The sequence below is a fragment of the Pinus tabuliformis genome, chromosome 2_1 (genome assembly GCF_031772625.1).
Source record: "Pinus tabuliformis cultivar Carrire ecotype Pingquan chromosome 2_1, CPIR1, whole genome shotgun sequence".
NCBI classification, from domain to species: Eukaryota; Viridiplantae; Streptophyta; class Pinopsida; order Pinales; family Pinaceae; genus Pinus; species Pinus tabuliformis.
Window position 1 is genome coordinate 899,812,798 of NC_142299.1, and position 16,969 is coordinate 899,829,766.

General features: G+C 39.4%; 1 protein-coding gene across 1 annotated transcript in view; it reads left to right on the forward strand.

Annotated features, from left to right (window-relative positions):
• The window catches only part of LOC149203561 (auxin response factor 6-like), a 130,355-nt gene that overhangs the window by 93,299 nt on the left and 20,087 nt on the right, over positions 1–16,969 (forward strand). Inside the window, exon 10 of the mRNA XM_089401914.1 lies at positions 8,232–8,307. Coding sequence (XP_089258040.1) covers positions 8,232–8,307 — 76 coding nt within the window. The remainder of the gene's footprint in view (positions 1–8,231; positions 8,308–16,969) is intronic.

Below are 16,969 nucleotides of genomic sequence, written 5' to 3' on the forward strand. Positions count from 1 at the left end.
ATCTTGTGTCCTCTTGTCTTGGCTTGTCTTCTACAATTTATGTTTAGGTTCTATCTGCAGTTTACTTTAATGCTGATGTGATTGCTAATTTGGAAAAGATATTGAGCTAACTGTGAAAATTGAAATAAATTGCTCTAAGCATAGAACATACCTAAAATTAACACTTCTGCTACTCGCACTTCCTCAAGAAATGCTTAGATCTGCACTGCTTGCCTCTGGGTGTTCTTCTCCAGTATTTCATTTCCTGCTACCTCAATTGGACAACTTGCTCTACCTTCCAAAAGTCCTTATGAAACTGGCACACGTACTGTTGCTCTTGAAAATTGGATTTGGAAATCCTCTGAGAAATTCTGGAAATTCCTCTTTAGGGTGATTTTCTCCGAATGTCCTCCGGTATTCGCACTGCGTGCTACCTCAATCGGGCAAATCGCTCTACCTTCCGAAAGTCCTTCGGAGGAAACTGGCACACATACTGATGCTCTTGAAGCTTGCACTGGGTGACTGGAAAAAATGCTATGACATACTACAATTGGACATCTCAGATCTCCTCCTGAAAACTTGATCTGGAAATCCTCTGAGAAATTCTAGAAATTCCTCTTTAGTGTGCTGTTCTCTTCATGTCCCTGAACAAGTTTGCGGTTGAGACCTTTGCTACAAAAATTCGGCGCCCAAATTTGCTCAACGAATCAACTGATCTGTTCACCGAAACCCTCAATCCGACAAATCCATTGATTGCTGGAATTTTGCTTTGGAAAAATCGAACTTTTTCTGCACTCTGCCTTTGGAAATCAATTTCCGCCTAGCGATTCAGACTACTTGGTTGGCCTGTGCAAATATGGAGAATTTGTGCTCAAATCTCCCTCTGAATATGCACAATTTTGCTCCTCTCATTTCTGAGCCTTTGATCTGATCTTCAATATTCTAATACCATGTTAAAATTCCTTGATTGTAATTATTGGAAATTTATCTCCTAACTCTTTTGTAGTTTATTTGTTATTACGTTAAATATCAATAAACTAACAATTGCAATCTTCACCAAAAATAAAATATGCTGCGGAAAATAAAAATTAGGAACACACAATAAATAGATGCACACACAATAAAATTGACACAATAATTTTTGGACTAATAGTCCCCAGAAAAAGCCCGAAGGGAAAATCGGTGTAATAGATGATGGTTTATTTTTACAACAAAAATTGAGTACAATATCTGGATGTCCAACTAGCAATCCTCTAGCAAATATTTGGCCAAAACTCGATACTTGGGGTTTCCATTGGGTGCATTTGTGGAACATGAGTCCCCCAAGCCCTGGGCCAAAATGCCACTAGACGAGCGATTGAACATTAGAGAAGGTTGGCTCGGGGCAAGTTCGATCAAGGGGAGGTTGCCATGACGAAATTGGTGGTGGGCTGAGTCCCCAAGGAGACTAGTCGAGATGGGCCAAGAGGACTTGAGTGTTGGAATGATCGAGTGAAGCCATGTCGACTTGGTGGGCCAAGTGACAGGCAAGATGAGATGAGTGATAAGCAAGGGTGTGTTGGTCGAAAGGAACAACTTGGAACAAGCACACGTGGAAAAATTTGAGGGCGTTGGGCGGAACAATGAGTCAAACCAAACCATGGTGCCCAACACATGGGCGAGCTGACTTGTTCCATCAATTGGAACAATGGGTGAGTCGACCTGTCCTTGAAGAGTGGTGGGATTGAATGCTTTGAACCATCCTTGCAGTGGTTCAGATAAAGCTTCCGTGAAAAGCATAACTCATTTTTCCTCGGATATATCTGTTACCATTACAGTGATATGCTCAAATTCTGAAATGAATTCTTCATGCAATCCTGTTTGCTTGAGAAGTGCAAGTTCCATGAAGTGGATGTCTGGGTTCTGTCGGTGAAATCTTTCTATCAACCTTTCAGTAAAATCTTCATAAGAGGTAATGTTGACATGCCCTAATGTTACTAGACCATGATACCACCATTCATGTGCTTCCCCTTCTAGGTGCACTGTGGCAAATTGGATTTTGTCTGCTTCTGCCATAGGATTGGGCCTGAAGTAGGTGTGCAGTTTTTGTACCCAAGCTCTTGCTATCAGTGTTGATAATATCAGTATGGACAAAATATCGGTGAGGGTCCAGAAAACATCTTATTGACAATATCGGCGCAAATATCGACAAGCATAAAAATCATTTTTTTCTTTAGATTTTTTAACATAACCGATATTTTCAAAATATGGCGATATTTTGCCGATATTTTCAAAACGGAAAATATCGCGATATTTACTCGACGATATATCGTTTTGCCGAAAATATCGCAACATTTTCGAATATCGCTGATATATTGCAGATATGATCAACACTGCTTGCTGTACATTTAGATGACCCATGAATTGAAGGAAGGGAAAGTTTACTCACCTTGCATATTAGTTGAGAATTACATTGTCCCCTGGGTCTGTTTCTGAATCTGAAATTACTGTATTCATTGAAGGTCATGGCGGTTTGTGTGTTCTCTTCTAGCGCTGCATATTCTCAAAAGTAACGTCTAGTAGTCTGTTTGGTTCAACAACTTCTTGATTTACTGCAACTTGATTATTTGTGAATTGAGGCGGCAACGGTCGGTGACACCTGTTCGTTCCCCTAGTGTTAGAAGGACCAGGGTTAGGATTCCCATTCCCCTCCATGTTAGTTCTGTTGTTGCCGACAACACTTTCACTCCCTGTGAGATGAGTCATCAGCTGGGCAAGTTGTTGTTGACCCTGAGCCAACGTTTGGATTAACTACTGTCCTTGCTGTTTCCCTTGTAATATTAAATTTGATATTTATGTTTGTCCAATTTCAACACATGTAAGAGATCCCTGGTGTCTGGGTCTCCTCGCTCCTCTTTACCTTCCATGGCTGTCTTGCGATTACCCTTGTTCGTTCTAACTGTAATGTTACTCGTATCTCCCGACAACATAACCACTCTCACTTGCTGGCAGGAGTCCATCGCTCTAATACGACTATAATATACTAGTGAAATTTTCTACACTAGATGTGTCCTAGGGTTTCAGTAAATTTCCTTGTATTGAATATACAAAATCTTTGCAACTTAAACTAATATTATTGTAATAAAAAATAATGCAATTCCACTATCAATATTAAATACTCCAATTTTGCAATGTTTGGTCAACTCTGTAAGCGCTTATACATGGATTTAGACAGTTCACCAATTCAAAATAATACCAATTCAACATTCCATAGGAAATAATTCTCCATCTTGTTGTCGCTTTTTCTAGCCCCTATAACACAAGTGCTCCAAGAGATATAGAAATCTTCCTAGAGACAGCCTTTGGGTTGATGTAGACGAGTGCCTAGGACATCTTAGGAGAGGAGTGCTTTGGATATTATGAGTAGGGCTTTATGCTTCCCTACAATTGTCATGTAGTTGGAAAAAGAGAATAAAGGGGGCTTGGTTCTACAATCTTTCATTACAATAGACTCAAACACATATAGGGATCTAAATGCATAGGGGGTAGATCTAGCTCATCTCAAAGAGAAATCACTGGTTCTGGTGGCCGACACACAACAATAGGCAGTCTTAATATTGACGTTGTAGTAACATGAAGAGGAGGAAAGAAAGGAGGGAATTCGATGCATAGGGTTGGGAATAATACAAAATCCTAAGCAACAATATTTTGGCAGAAGTATGGAAGACTGAAGAGGTGGAATGGCAGAAACAGTGGAGCGCTAATTAAGGTCCCAAGATCTATACATCATGAATACATTTGTTACTAATTAGCATATGTAAATTTGTGCTCATACAAGTATTGTAGGCTATCGAATAACACAAGTAAATCTGTAATTACCACAGGTACTGTTACTACTTAGCAACAAAATATAAAACCATGAATAAGAGTGAAACTGACAACTTCATTACACTATTTCAGAGGGAGAAAAACATACATGAAGTGATAAACAAAGGGGATTCATAATGCACATTGCTTTGATTGGAATCACCAAAGAGTTTCATTCATCCTTCAAAATGAGTCCAATTCACCAGTCGATTTACATTTAGCAATACATAGCTCAAGTCCCTCCTGAACAGGTAGATAGAACCAAAAGTGGAATCACAGAATTTGGACGCCTTGGGTGCAGAATTTCAGAACTTGTATTAAGTGTTTCCTCCCTCTATTTATAAGGAGAGGGGGAAGTTTGAATTAACAGTTACAAAATATCTCAGCTAAGGGCTAGCTGTCTGATTGACTAGTTGTCTCGGCGTGCGATATTCTGCTACCCAAAATGATTACAAAGGATTTGATTCCTTTCTTGAAAATATACAGAAATTACAGAATAATAGGAAAAGGAAAACTGAATGGATGCACTGACGAAAATATCTCCTTGCTGTTCCTGTGATTGCCCTTGATCAGGCCACATCTCTACCATGATGTGCCTTTCCTGCTGCTCGGCCAGTTCACCTGTCGCTTTCGCCTTAACTGCCTGACTTCCTCTCTCTGGCACTGGTAGCGATCAATTGTGGTTGCTTTTCATGGAGCAGAAGCGGAGATTGACTTGGCAGTCTTTCATTGTTTGACTGTGAGGAGCTCCATGTTGAGAAATTAAGTCTTCCTGAGTCCCATACCTCCATTTACTCCATGAAGACGTGCGCGCGAAGCAGTCTAATTCATTTTTGCTGCCCATGTAGTCCTTGGTTTCTTGTCCCAGGGGCTTCCACAGGATTAGCCCATATCGATTTCCAACTGCTCCATGCCTTCATTCAATATCGCAACTGCCAACCCATATGCCTTTAAAGCTCTGTACTTCCTTATCAGAGCGATTCCATATCGTAGACTTCACAATGGTGCAATATTCAATTTTGTTGATTGTCGACCTCTGATATGACAAACCCCTTCTGCTTAGCCCTTCCCACATTTCTAACCATAAGATCGAGGGCTGTGACTTGGTGCTTAGCCTTAAGGCGCTAAGGCCTTTTGTTCTTGTCGGGGGCTATCGTTCCTTTGTAAACTACTTTCTACCCCTGGTTCTTTAAGTTCCTATTTACCGTAGGCCAACCCCCATATCGGAGCCCCTTAATCGGAGGTTTTCAGTCAGCGATTTCATTTTGATGCGCACACGCTACAACCTCTAATCGCCGATCTCCAATATGTGATGTCATCACTACCATGTCACTTTGTGAGTGGTGACACGTGTTGCCCAATTTGGGCCCCTTATGACCCCTCAAAACACCGAATTTGCCTACCATGTGTCCACCTACCGCGGCATCATGTTGACGTCAACTGCCCCGTGTCCGTTATCAGAACGAACCATATGCTGCCAAGTGTCATGTATCAAAACCAATCATGTGTAGCCACGCGTCCCATTGGAGGAGAGAGAAAAGGCCAGGTCCTGCTCTGGTTTTGCAAGAAAATCCTTTGTTAATTTGCATTAGGCCCTCCTCGGCGCTTTAACACTAAAGGCACAAACCTCGGCGATTTTAATCGCAATCGGAACTTCATGCGATATCGCAAGTTTTTAAAAGGTTGTCACTTGTTCGATCGCCAATTGCGATGCGCCGATCCCTTGATGCTCCAATGGCTTGGACCTTTGATATGCGGATCGCTGATATGCCGGGACTTCCGATATGCCAGGATCGCTGAGTTTTGGGATCGGCGATATGCCGGGACCTGGGATTTTACCCTTTGGCATTTTCTCCTTGTCCTCTGGTTTTCCAAGGGTAACTTCAATCTGCTCTAGCTTTTGATTCCAGAGTCCATTTGAGGAGTTCCATATACCGTTGGAAAGCTAATTCCGAGCACTATCCATTGGAGGGGGTCTGATTTAGCTTTGAGTGCTTCGGTGGCTTGGAAGATGGCTGCAAACCTCTTTGCTCTTTTGCCCTCTTTTAACAGCTGAAAACACATTTTGCAGAGGGTGACAACACATCTAAATGTAGCAAATAATACCAATTCAAGCTTTCATAGGAAATAATTCTGTCTAAATTTTCAAGTAATCGGGGTCTAAAAAGAGACTTGAAAATCGACCGAGCCCCGGAGATGTCCCGATCTCATGCTTCTGCGAAAATCTTTGTCTGTCTATTTTGATCACATGGTGCTTCCTTAAAAACTTCTGTGGTCAACTTATACTCACCGCCTGTGATGGATCCAGCAATTAAAAGTGTGGAAACCTCAGGAGAGAATCTGAATCATTAAGAGAACTCGTGGATTGTCTTCAGCGGAACTGAGTTACCCTTTATGCCCAACCTGGTCAACTGGAATTAAAATCCGCTTCAGAAAAACTAGGCCAGGACTCTGCCGAACCTCAGACCCTCGAACTGCTTCAGAGTGAACTTCACTTTTTGCCTTCTGCTGGGGAAGAAGATTGACGGTCCTGCTCGGTTAGAGATTTTTGCTTACCCTTTTTGTGCCCCGTCTTAAAGAACTCGTTGCCTTTGTTGCTTCTGTGCCCAGACCCACGAACCAACATAGACCAAGCCCTCGCTCCCTGACAGAAACACAATCCTTTGCCGAACAAGAGCCACAAATAATTCTGTCTCCCAAATCGCTTCCCTGTGCCCAGAACAGAATAATAGAAATGCAAACTGCGTCAACTAGGGTGGAATCTTTCACCACCAAAATTGACAAGAAGAAAGGGGTCTTAAAACCCTTGGAGCTAATGCTCAAAAACAGATGAAATGATCCTTACTTGATGCCTCCAAATGAATTCAAGCCTCCTTTATTATAGATTTTCTAAGGGGTTTCATCTCTTTTAATTGTTTGAGTGAACCTTACTCAAACCCCAGTTTTGTTTGTTTTTTTCTATTTTTAGTTAAATTAATTTAATCGCCCAGCTGACCCAAAATCTGTCCAATAATTAGTATTTTGGGTTTTTATCCCCTTTATGTAGGACTATAGCCTACGGGGATGGATAGGCTAATAAGTCCTATATGTCCTCAATTCGTAGAGGACATTACAAATTCTTCCTGAGTCAATGATTTTTTTATCCCAGCCAAATTATTCTCAAGTCTGAGTCATCTAGCATGGGTAGATGCATTTGTTTGGTTCTTTTACTGTTGGAATCTTGAAGTGGAATGCATTATGAGAATCAGAATTAAGGAAGTTGAGGTGTAAATTTCGACTGTGCATCTTCTCTAAAAGCAAAGTGTTGAATTGTCAATCAGAACTTGATTGTTGAGTTATTGAGCATTAACGCCCAGAACTCAACAAACAGAATGTCTTGTAATTATAAAGGCCTGATTTCATCCACTGAAGAGAGAACTTGAGATAGCAACACTGACTGTAGGAGACATGAATGGAAGCATAACTGAGTTGGTGGAAATTGAAGTGGCATGCATTATCGGAACCCAAATTAAGGAAGTTGAGGTGTAAATTTTGACAGTGCATCTTCTCCAAAAGCTAAGTGTTGAATTTTCATTTAGAACTTGATTGTTGAGTTATTGAGCGTTAACACCCGGAACTCAACAGAGGGAAGGTCATCTAATAATAAAAGCCTGATTTCATCCACTGAATGAAGAACTTGAGACAGCGACACTGGCTGTAGAAGACACACAAGAAAGCATAACTGAGTTGGTGGAAGTTAGAGTACCGGTCTAGTCCAGTTGTACCTCTGACAGAAGTTGAAGTCTTGGGATAAGCTACATTGAACTACAGTTTTGGCCTGGGTCAGACTATTTTTGGGGGATCTGGAATCATTTTCTAGAGAATAACTCAGATAAGTCGGAGAAGCTTGGCAACCCCAAGCAGATAAGGGTATTTGGGGAGTGAGGGTACAGGGAGAAATATGTTATCAACACTTCGTGAAGGCATAGTTACACTACAATTTGGCTGCCAAAAATATTAATTAATAATGCAGTCAGTGTTGCATCTTATTGTCCTCTACCCCCGTTTCTCCCCTTTTATGGAAAAAGGATTGCAATGTAGACAATCTATATATATATTTATGTTATTGTCTCTCGTTGTGGTTGTACTGTTTGTGTATAAAATAGAATATGTCTACTGTAAATGAAAACTCTTGTGTTCTGAATTTTTATGAGGAAGCACAACATATGATTTCTGTAACTGTGCTGCTGTTGCAATATATTTTTGGCAAATCTTCCGTCATGTTTTTCTCCATTCATATTATGGTCTAGTGAAGTTTTTAATACCTTCTTGCTTGGTTTTCTGGTTGTTTTACTGTCGTCAGTTGTGTGCAATTTGTTAATATTTTCACATCCAGAAATCCCTGTAAAGTGCAATTCTTGGAACAGGTACATGGGTACAATTACTGGCATAGGTGACTTGGATCCTGCTCGCTGGCCAAATTCACAATGGCGTTCAATTAAGGTGAGTACAATGTGAAATTTAGATTGATTTTTAGATAGGCATGTATCATCTTACTAATGGTGCATGGTATGTTTGCTGTTTTTTCAACCATGCAAATGCTACAGCCTACGGCATTGCTTTATTCCAGGAGTGACTATAATGTTGTGTTCCTAAGTTACCTGATTTTGGCTGGCCTTTAAGTGTGTGCCCATGTTAAATTAAATGAATTTAAATAGAGAAAATCCACTCACATGTTAGATGGTCATTAATTGTCTCACTAATGCCAGGGGACATGCCCGTTGGGGGTTTCAGCTATGTAATTGTTAGAATATTTCCTCATCTTATCCATATCAATAGGCTGACTGTTCCTGAATTACAAGTTGCATGATTTTGTTTGCCTTAAAAGTTGTTATAGCTATCGGTAAATGAACATAAAAGGTAACATGTAGAAGCCTTCTTCCTTCAGTTTTTGTGGCTATGCTATGAATACTTCTTTAGGGTTTCCTTTTACATTAGTAGATGGTGTTAGTGTATGCTTTCAAGTTTCTGTCCTAGAAACTTAGCTAGCATTTGAGAAATTTCTTCTTGTAATATTTGGAATGTTCAGATGTGCGTTGCTTTCCAGTGAAATTATATTTCATTTTACTGATTCGAGTGTGCAAATCCCTGCCTTTAACTGGATTGGAAATTTAGATATATTAAGTTTGTTATCATGCTTTTTATGAAGGATGCAAACTGTTTATGTCCAAATGATAGTGAAATCTCTTGGTTCTTGGTGAATGAAGCTTAGCATCAATTGTTAATGCAAAATATGGTCAATGGATCTGTTGGTCCTCTTAGGGGGGACGGGGGTGTGCAAGAAATTGCAAAAGCTTCTGAGGAAAAAATGGAAGCGACTTTATGAAGAATATTGGTGTAACGGGAAGCTGCATTGAAGCTTTTGCAGCTGTTAGAATTTTGAAGGGCAAAATTACCGTTGTTGTGCAAAAATATACAATATATAAAATCATTTTGTAAATCATAAAAATATAATATGGAAGTAAATATTACTGCCGCATGTGGAAAATAACATAAATATTGAAAGATAAAACTCTCCTTTTTGATACACACACATAGACACTTATATTTATATCCTTAGTGTAAGAGGGAGTTAGCTTCAAAATTTGAAATGAAAAACCTTTGTTTGATCCATTACTTTCTAGGTCTAGAGACCTGGCAAAGAGCTGGTGAAATTTATCTTTCTCAAGGAAAATATATTGTTAAGCTTCTTGAAAGATTTGCTATGGTAGAATGTAATTCCATGCGTACTCCTATGGAAATGAACTTTAAGAAATTATGTGGCAAAGTTGCAGGTCTTAATCTGGCAATTCCCAAAGAACCTAATCTGGCAAATCCCAGAGTATAGACAACTCATTGGTGCTTTGATATTTTTGGTAAACACTAGGCCTAACATATGCTTTGCTGTAAACACTTTAATTCAACAGATGATTGATCCCTTTCATGCCCATTGGATTGTTACAAAACATTTACTTAGATACTGTCATGGAACTATCAATTTAAGATTGAAATACACTACTAAACATGTAAGACTTCATGGATATACTGATGTTGATTGGGCTGGTAACTCTGCTGCATAGTTGCGGGGGAGCACCCCCCCCCTCCGAACCCGCTCTCGAATCGCGCTCCGGGCAGGAGCGGCTCTGGAGCGCGCTCCCGAAAAAAATTTGCGCTCCCTGCCATTTTCGGGAGCGTTGCAGGGAGCGATCACTCCGTCGCTCCTGGAGCGATTTTTAACGCCCGGGAGCGATCGCTCCCGATCGCTCCCGGGCATTAAAAAATCGCTCCGGGAGCATTTCGACGGGCGTCGGGAGCGATCCGGCGGAAAAAAATTCCGCGGATGCCAAAAAAAATCGAATTTTAAATTTTTTTGTTTTGTTTTAAAAGCCCAATGGGCCTAAAAAAATTTCATTATCACTTCATTGAGCAAGAGCTTGGAGCAAGAGCAAGAGCAAAGGAGCGAGGAGCAAGTGCTGAGGAGCGAGGAGCAAGTGCCGAGGAGCGAGGAGCAAGCCTGCAGAGGTAAGTAACTTAGTAATTTAGTTAGTTTAATTTAGTTAGGTAGTAATTTAGTTAATTTAATTTAGTTTATTGAGTTTAAAAATCATGAATTTAAATTAAATTAATTAATCCCAATAAATTAAATTAATTTGCAGATTCAAGAATCAAAACCCTACAAACATCAAACACCATGGACCTGGCTATATTTCTTGGCATTTTCCTCTTCCTGGTCTCTTTTATGGTTATTATGGTGCTAGAGAGTAGGAAACGGAGGGGCCAAACTGAAGAGGGGGATGAAGAAGCTGGAGAAAGTCAAATTGGTGAAAACCCCGGTGAGGAGGAGCTGGAGGAGGGTGAACATGACCCTCAAAAAACTAAACAAGACCAAACTCCATTGTGGAAATATGTTAACAGGGCTGAAACAGGGAGAGGGGGTGGAACCACTAAATTTCATCGCCCCCATTGCAACATTGATTACACAGGTTCATACACCCGTGCTAGAAGACACCTCTGCGGGAAAAGGCCATGGGATGGAGACAAACAAATAGGAATCAAAACTTGTACAGCAGTGTCAGCAGCGGATAGAGCCAAATACATAAGGGAAGAGGAGGAAGCCCAATACAGATCAAAAAAATCAAGGGGTTTCTTTGAACCAAGCTCACAATCACAAAGAACTCCTTCAGCATCCTCCCAAGGCAGTGGATATGGAGGCACAGGGTCATCATATTTAAGGCGTAGAACCATATCAGATTTCCTTGATGAGGGGTGTAGGAATGATGTGGATTCAAAGGTTTACAGGTTTCTCTATGCATGTGGGATACCATTCAATGTTCTTCGCTCACGTTATTGGCACGAAATGGTTTCTACCATAAATGATGCCCCTAAAGGATACAAGAGCCATGGGTATGACAAAGCAAGAACCGTTGGCCTTGATCATGAAAAAGCAAAAATATCACATTCTTTGAATAGAATGACAAGTTCTTGCACTGACCATGGGGTGTCCATTGTATCTGATGCATGGACAAATGTAAAAGGCAAGCCATTGATAAGTGTTCTTGCTGTGTCTGTTAGTGGTCCCATCTTTCTAACTGCACATGATTACTCAGACAAGTTCAAGACCGCCATCAACATTGCAAAAGCATTACTTGAAACAATTGAGCGTATTGGCCCATAAAATGTCATCCAAGTCATCACTGATAATGCTCCTAATTGTAAAGCAGCGGGAGCAATTATTGAGGATAAACACCCCAACATATTTTGGTCTGGATGTTTGGTTCACACATTGAACCTTTTGTTGCATGATATTGTCAAGAACAAAAATGAACAATACCAATGGATTGGTGATTTGTACAAGAAAGGCAAACAAATGATAAAATTGATTACAATTCATAGCAATACCCATGGCCTTTTCCGCAGTCACTCGAGATTGGAGTTGTTGAAGATTGCGAAGACCAGATTTGGTAGCTATTACTTCACCTTTAGGCGCCTTTTGAAGGTAAGAGAGGCATTAGCTAGCATGGTATCAAGTCCACATTGGCAGGTACTAAAGGAAAGGGCTACAAATGCAGCTGACATGGGAGGTTTTGAAATGGTGGAGGAGGCTGCTCTTGATGGGCAGTTTTGGACAAGTGTGAGGTAGGTATTGGATTTCACCAAGCCAATTTGTCACATGATTCGGTTTGCAGATACAGACAAACCAGTGATTGGTGAGGTGTATGAGCAAATGGATACCATGTTGGGGGAAATAAAAGATATTGTTCATAATAGAGATCCCAACTTGTACAAATTGATTCATGATTGTGTGTGTGAACGGTGGAATAGGCTTAATCTTCCACTACATTGCTTGGCGTATATCCTTACGCCAAAATACTACTCTACATCTTGGTTGGGCCAACCTGCAGCAGGGGGTGGGGTTAGGACCAAACCCCATTTAGATCCAGAGGTAACTAAAGGATATTTGGAAGCATTAGAAAAGTTGGTACCTGACAGGGAGGAATGTGCAACTGTGCGCCTTGAAATAGGCAGATACTTCAGTGGCACTGGTTTGTATGGTAACTTCCATGCAATGGACGACAGAGATAGATTTGATACTCTCACATGGTGGGAAACATATGGCGGCCAGGGACTTTTGCCAAAATTGGCAAAAAAAGTTCTTTCACAGGTTGTAAATACTTCTTCTGCAGAGAGGTGTTGGAGCACCTACAGCTACATACATAATGTGAAAAGAAACAGACTCAATGAAAACCGAGCAGAAAGCTTGGTTTATGTGCACTACAGCTTGAGGTTGTTGAGTCATTACTGTGATCGGGCTTATGAGGATCCCACATATAAAATTTGGGACAATCACCCAGAGGATGACAATTTGGAGGATGGCATTGTACATATTGAAGAATTGGAAGAGGAACTTGTAAGGGATGAAGATGAAGCAACGATGTGACCTCCACCTCCACCTCCACCATCCAGTAGCAGTGCTCGAGGTCCGAGTCTTGTTCCTTTGCTGTCGCCACCTCCATCTACACCCTCACGTGGAGGTTCTAGTTCTGGTCGTCGGTCTGTGCGGGAGACTCCTAGAAGACCACCACGACCTGCTTATACTCCTAGAGACTCTCGTGGTAAGGGCCACATGTAGATTTACAGTTTACTTGTCTTTTTTAGTTTCTATTAGACTTTAGTTTTCATAACTGTTGAGTTTTGAGTCCTTGACTCTTGACTCTTTCATATCATAATGATATTTTTTGTAAACAATATATCACTGTGACAATGAAAATTTGAAGTTTGAAGTTGGGCCTTGGCAATTATAACTCATTGGTAATGATTGTGAATTATGAATATGATGCTTCGTGAAAGACTAAAGTTGTTTCATTTCATTTCATTATTCATGTTTCATTTTATAAATTTATAACATTTCATATCATGTTAACAGTTAGAAGTTAGGACTTAGAAATATCTTAGATATTACTTCTTGTAATGGTTAAACTTAGCTTACAAGTACAACTTTGGTGATCAATGATGATAAAATTATAAATGTTATTGAATTTTCAATTTTGAAGCTTGAAGTTGAAACTTTAAGATTGAATTTGATGAATCATGATTCATGAGACTCAATATGTTGCAGTTGTAATATGTATTTTACTAACTGTGGACATGGTTGATGACGATTATAATTTCTAGATGATTGATGTGATATGGTTCAATGATAAATCTATGTTTTTTTTATGTCTAATTCATCATTCTACATGTTTTTGTTGACATATATGTATCAAAAATTAAAAAATATAAAATATATATATATATTTTTAAAAAATCGCTCTCGGATTCGCTCCCAAACCGGGAGCTTCTGAAAATGGTCGCTCTCGCTCCCGTTTTCGCTCCCGCTCCCGCTCCCAAGCAACATGGCTCTGCTGATAGAAAGAGCACTTCTAGGTGTTGCTTTAGCTTCAGATCTACCATGATCTCTTGGATGAGTAGAAATTAGATGTTACACTAAGTACGGTTGAAGCTGAGTACATTGCTACTGGCATGGCTAGTTGTGAAGTAGTTTGGCCGAGAAAGCTTTCTGACGAGCTATTTAAGCAAGTTCCAGACACACCAATAATATCTTGTGACAATAAGAGTTGGATTCGTCTTGCAGAAAATCTTGTGTTTCATGACAAGGGCAAGCATATTGAGATCAAGTATCACCATATCTGGGATATGGTGCAGAGAGGAGTAGTAAAGCTCCATCACATCTCCACTGATGATCAGATAGCTGACATTCTTACCAAGCCTTTACTGAAAGGAAATTTCTTGGTTTTTAGAGAGCAACTTGGACTTATGGACATGATCCTTTTGGGAAGCGGTCATAATTGATCGAGAACACTGAGCTGCCTCTCCCTTTTGTCAGAGTTCACAAGACTAGGGAATGACACTAGAAAGCTCCGGAGGATGAGGGACCTCTTGTGTAGTCTGTGCCACAAGAGTAGGCCTTTGTATGCATCTGGCCCACAATGTGGGACGGGGGAAGAGCCCCATCTATTTGGCCAATAAGAGTAGTGAGACTTGTTTGTGTGACTTGTCTAGCATGCAGGTGTTCCACCACTCCACATTAAATGAAACTTGGTTGTGTTTGATTCTTGTCTGTGTGAATTGTTTGAGTCTTGTCTATGTGACAAATGTGTTCTATCACTTGGTTTTTGTGATGAAAATTGGTCGAGTGTAATGCTTGTCTATGTGACATGTGATGATCCTTTCCTTTCCAAATTTGTGTCAAGTGGGTGATTCTTCTTTAGGTTGCGACTTCATTTTTACATATGTTACAGAGGAGAGTTGAATTGAGATGATTGAAAGAGATCAAAGGAAGCATAGATCTTTGATGCAGAAAAAATTCCCTCCCTAGCTGAGAGGGAATGTTAAAATTTGGTAGCTCAGGGATGAATTTCTCCTAGAAGAAATCATATCTTTCAGTTCTGTTTGAACCACCTATAATAAAATTTCATTTTTAACAATTCTAATATGATTTTTCTAAAATAGTAAGTCACATCTCAATTTGGAAGTGACTTTCCAAGAATAGAAAGTTGTGTCTAAATGATCACGGATGATCTCAACATATGGAATCCACTTTAAAATAAAATCAATCACGATTATATAAGTCAAGAATTAATATTTTATGCTTACAAGTATTATTATTATTATTATTATGATACTATTATTTATAAAATAGTCTAAGGTCATTCACCTTTAATGAATTAATAAAAACGACTTCTCAGGAGTCTCATGGAATAAGTCAATTAAATTAAGTCTTTTACCTTGCAAATCGAACCTCTCTCTTGGAATAAAATATTATCTCTACACTCAAGAGAATGTAATTCTCCTTCACTAATTTGATGTATGCAAAAGTATAACTCCTCCTCATTAAATGGACTTGTAACTCCCTCACTCAATTCGATTTGTAACTCTCACTAAATATACTCTCATGTCTAAGTGTAACCCTCTCTCTCCCTAGTTCGAATTGTAACTCCTCAAGACAAGTGTACCTCCATTTCTATTCTTGGGATGAGTTACATTTCTCTTCAAGTTACTCCTCCCTCATGGAATTCAATTCTCCTATTGTTGGCTCAAGGCATGGATTCATTTTGTAACTCCTCTCCTTTCTCATTTATTTAAGCAAGAGAAAGTGAGAGTTGAGAGTAGCATGTTCATTGTGAAGGAGAGCAAGTGTTGAGTGTGTGCAAGATAAGTGTGAGAGCAAGTAAAGAGCAAGAGCAAGGGAAGAGCTGGAGCAAGTGTGAAGGACAAGATTTGATCAAGAGGAGGAGGAGATCTTCAAGCAAAGAGCAAGAGCACTTAAGTTGCAAGTTGATCAAACATTGGTGATTTCATTCATTCTCTTTCTCTCTCCCTTTATGTACTTTGCTGAACAATTGAGAAAAGATAATAGAAGAAGAATCATTTGGGTTTTCCTCTGGTCATTGGACCTAAATCTTAATGTCTCATATTTATGCTTGGCTGTCTTTATATGATCTTTAAGTTTATGTTCTATCTACAATTGCTGATCTGAAAAGTTTTGAAGAAGAAATTTGCATTCTAAGTAATTGTAACAACATAGTACATTCAACTTTCTACAAAGTACATTCAACTTTCTGCAAAGTACATTCAGTTTTCTACGTAGAACTTTCAAGTTTCTGGAAATAATTTTTAAGTTTTTTCATAGAATTATGAGATTTTAACAAACTTGGTCAATCTGAATTATAGAATCTGCTCCTGAATAAAATTTGTGCTTGGTCTTCAATAAAAGACTGCGCTTTTATACCATGTTAGATTTCCTTAAAACACTATTAATTCATTCACAATTTTCTAAGTTTAAAAACCTAGAAACTCAATAGTTGATATTCTGGAAACTTAATTCACAAATACACAGAGTTTTCTAACTTAATATGCACAGTGGAAAATAAATTAGAAGACAAACACATCAAACCATAGAACACAAGATATACTAAGAAACCCCAACTTTGGAGAAAACCTGCAATGTTGTGTATTTTATTATTCTTTTGTAGCAAAGGATTTCTTATTAGAATTATGACAAGGGAGAAATTCCCCAATTTATCACAAGAAAAATACTCATCCACCCTCCAGCTAAATCGAATCCCTTCTTGCACATTAGATCTACAAAAATCCTATGTAGATCAACAATTCAAGCCACACGTGCGAGCACACTTCCTCTCTCTTGTATTCATGAGCGAATGGACCTTTGCGTTGGGCTGGAAAGACTTGACCCTCGATTTTTTCTACACAGATGTTGAGTTTTGTGATTCGCTGAAGCCCTTGCTCTTCCTTCGCTACTCTCCCACACCTACTTGTGCTCAATTGACTTGCCACTAACTCGCTCCATCTCCTCTTATAATTTTGGTCTCAACCCTAATCATATCCCTTTCAATGGTTCAAGTTAAATCTTGATCAATGGCTAAGATTAAATTATAAGTGAACTTAGGAATTTTAAAATTTTCCTTAATCTAACTTTAGGATACAATTAAATAAATTAATATTCTGCTAAAGTGGCAGTCTTCTGGATTCTTCTGCTAGTCATAGCACTTAGACAGGCAAAACCCTTAATTTCTCTACTCTAATCAATAGAGTAGTTAGATTCCTA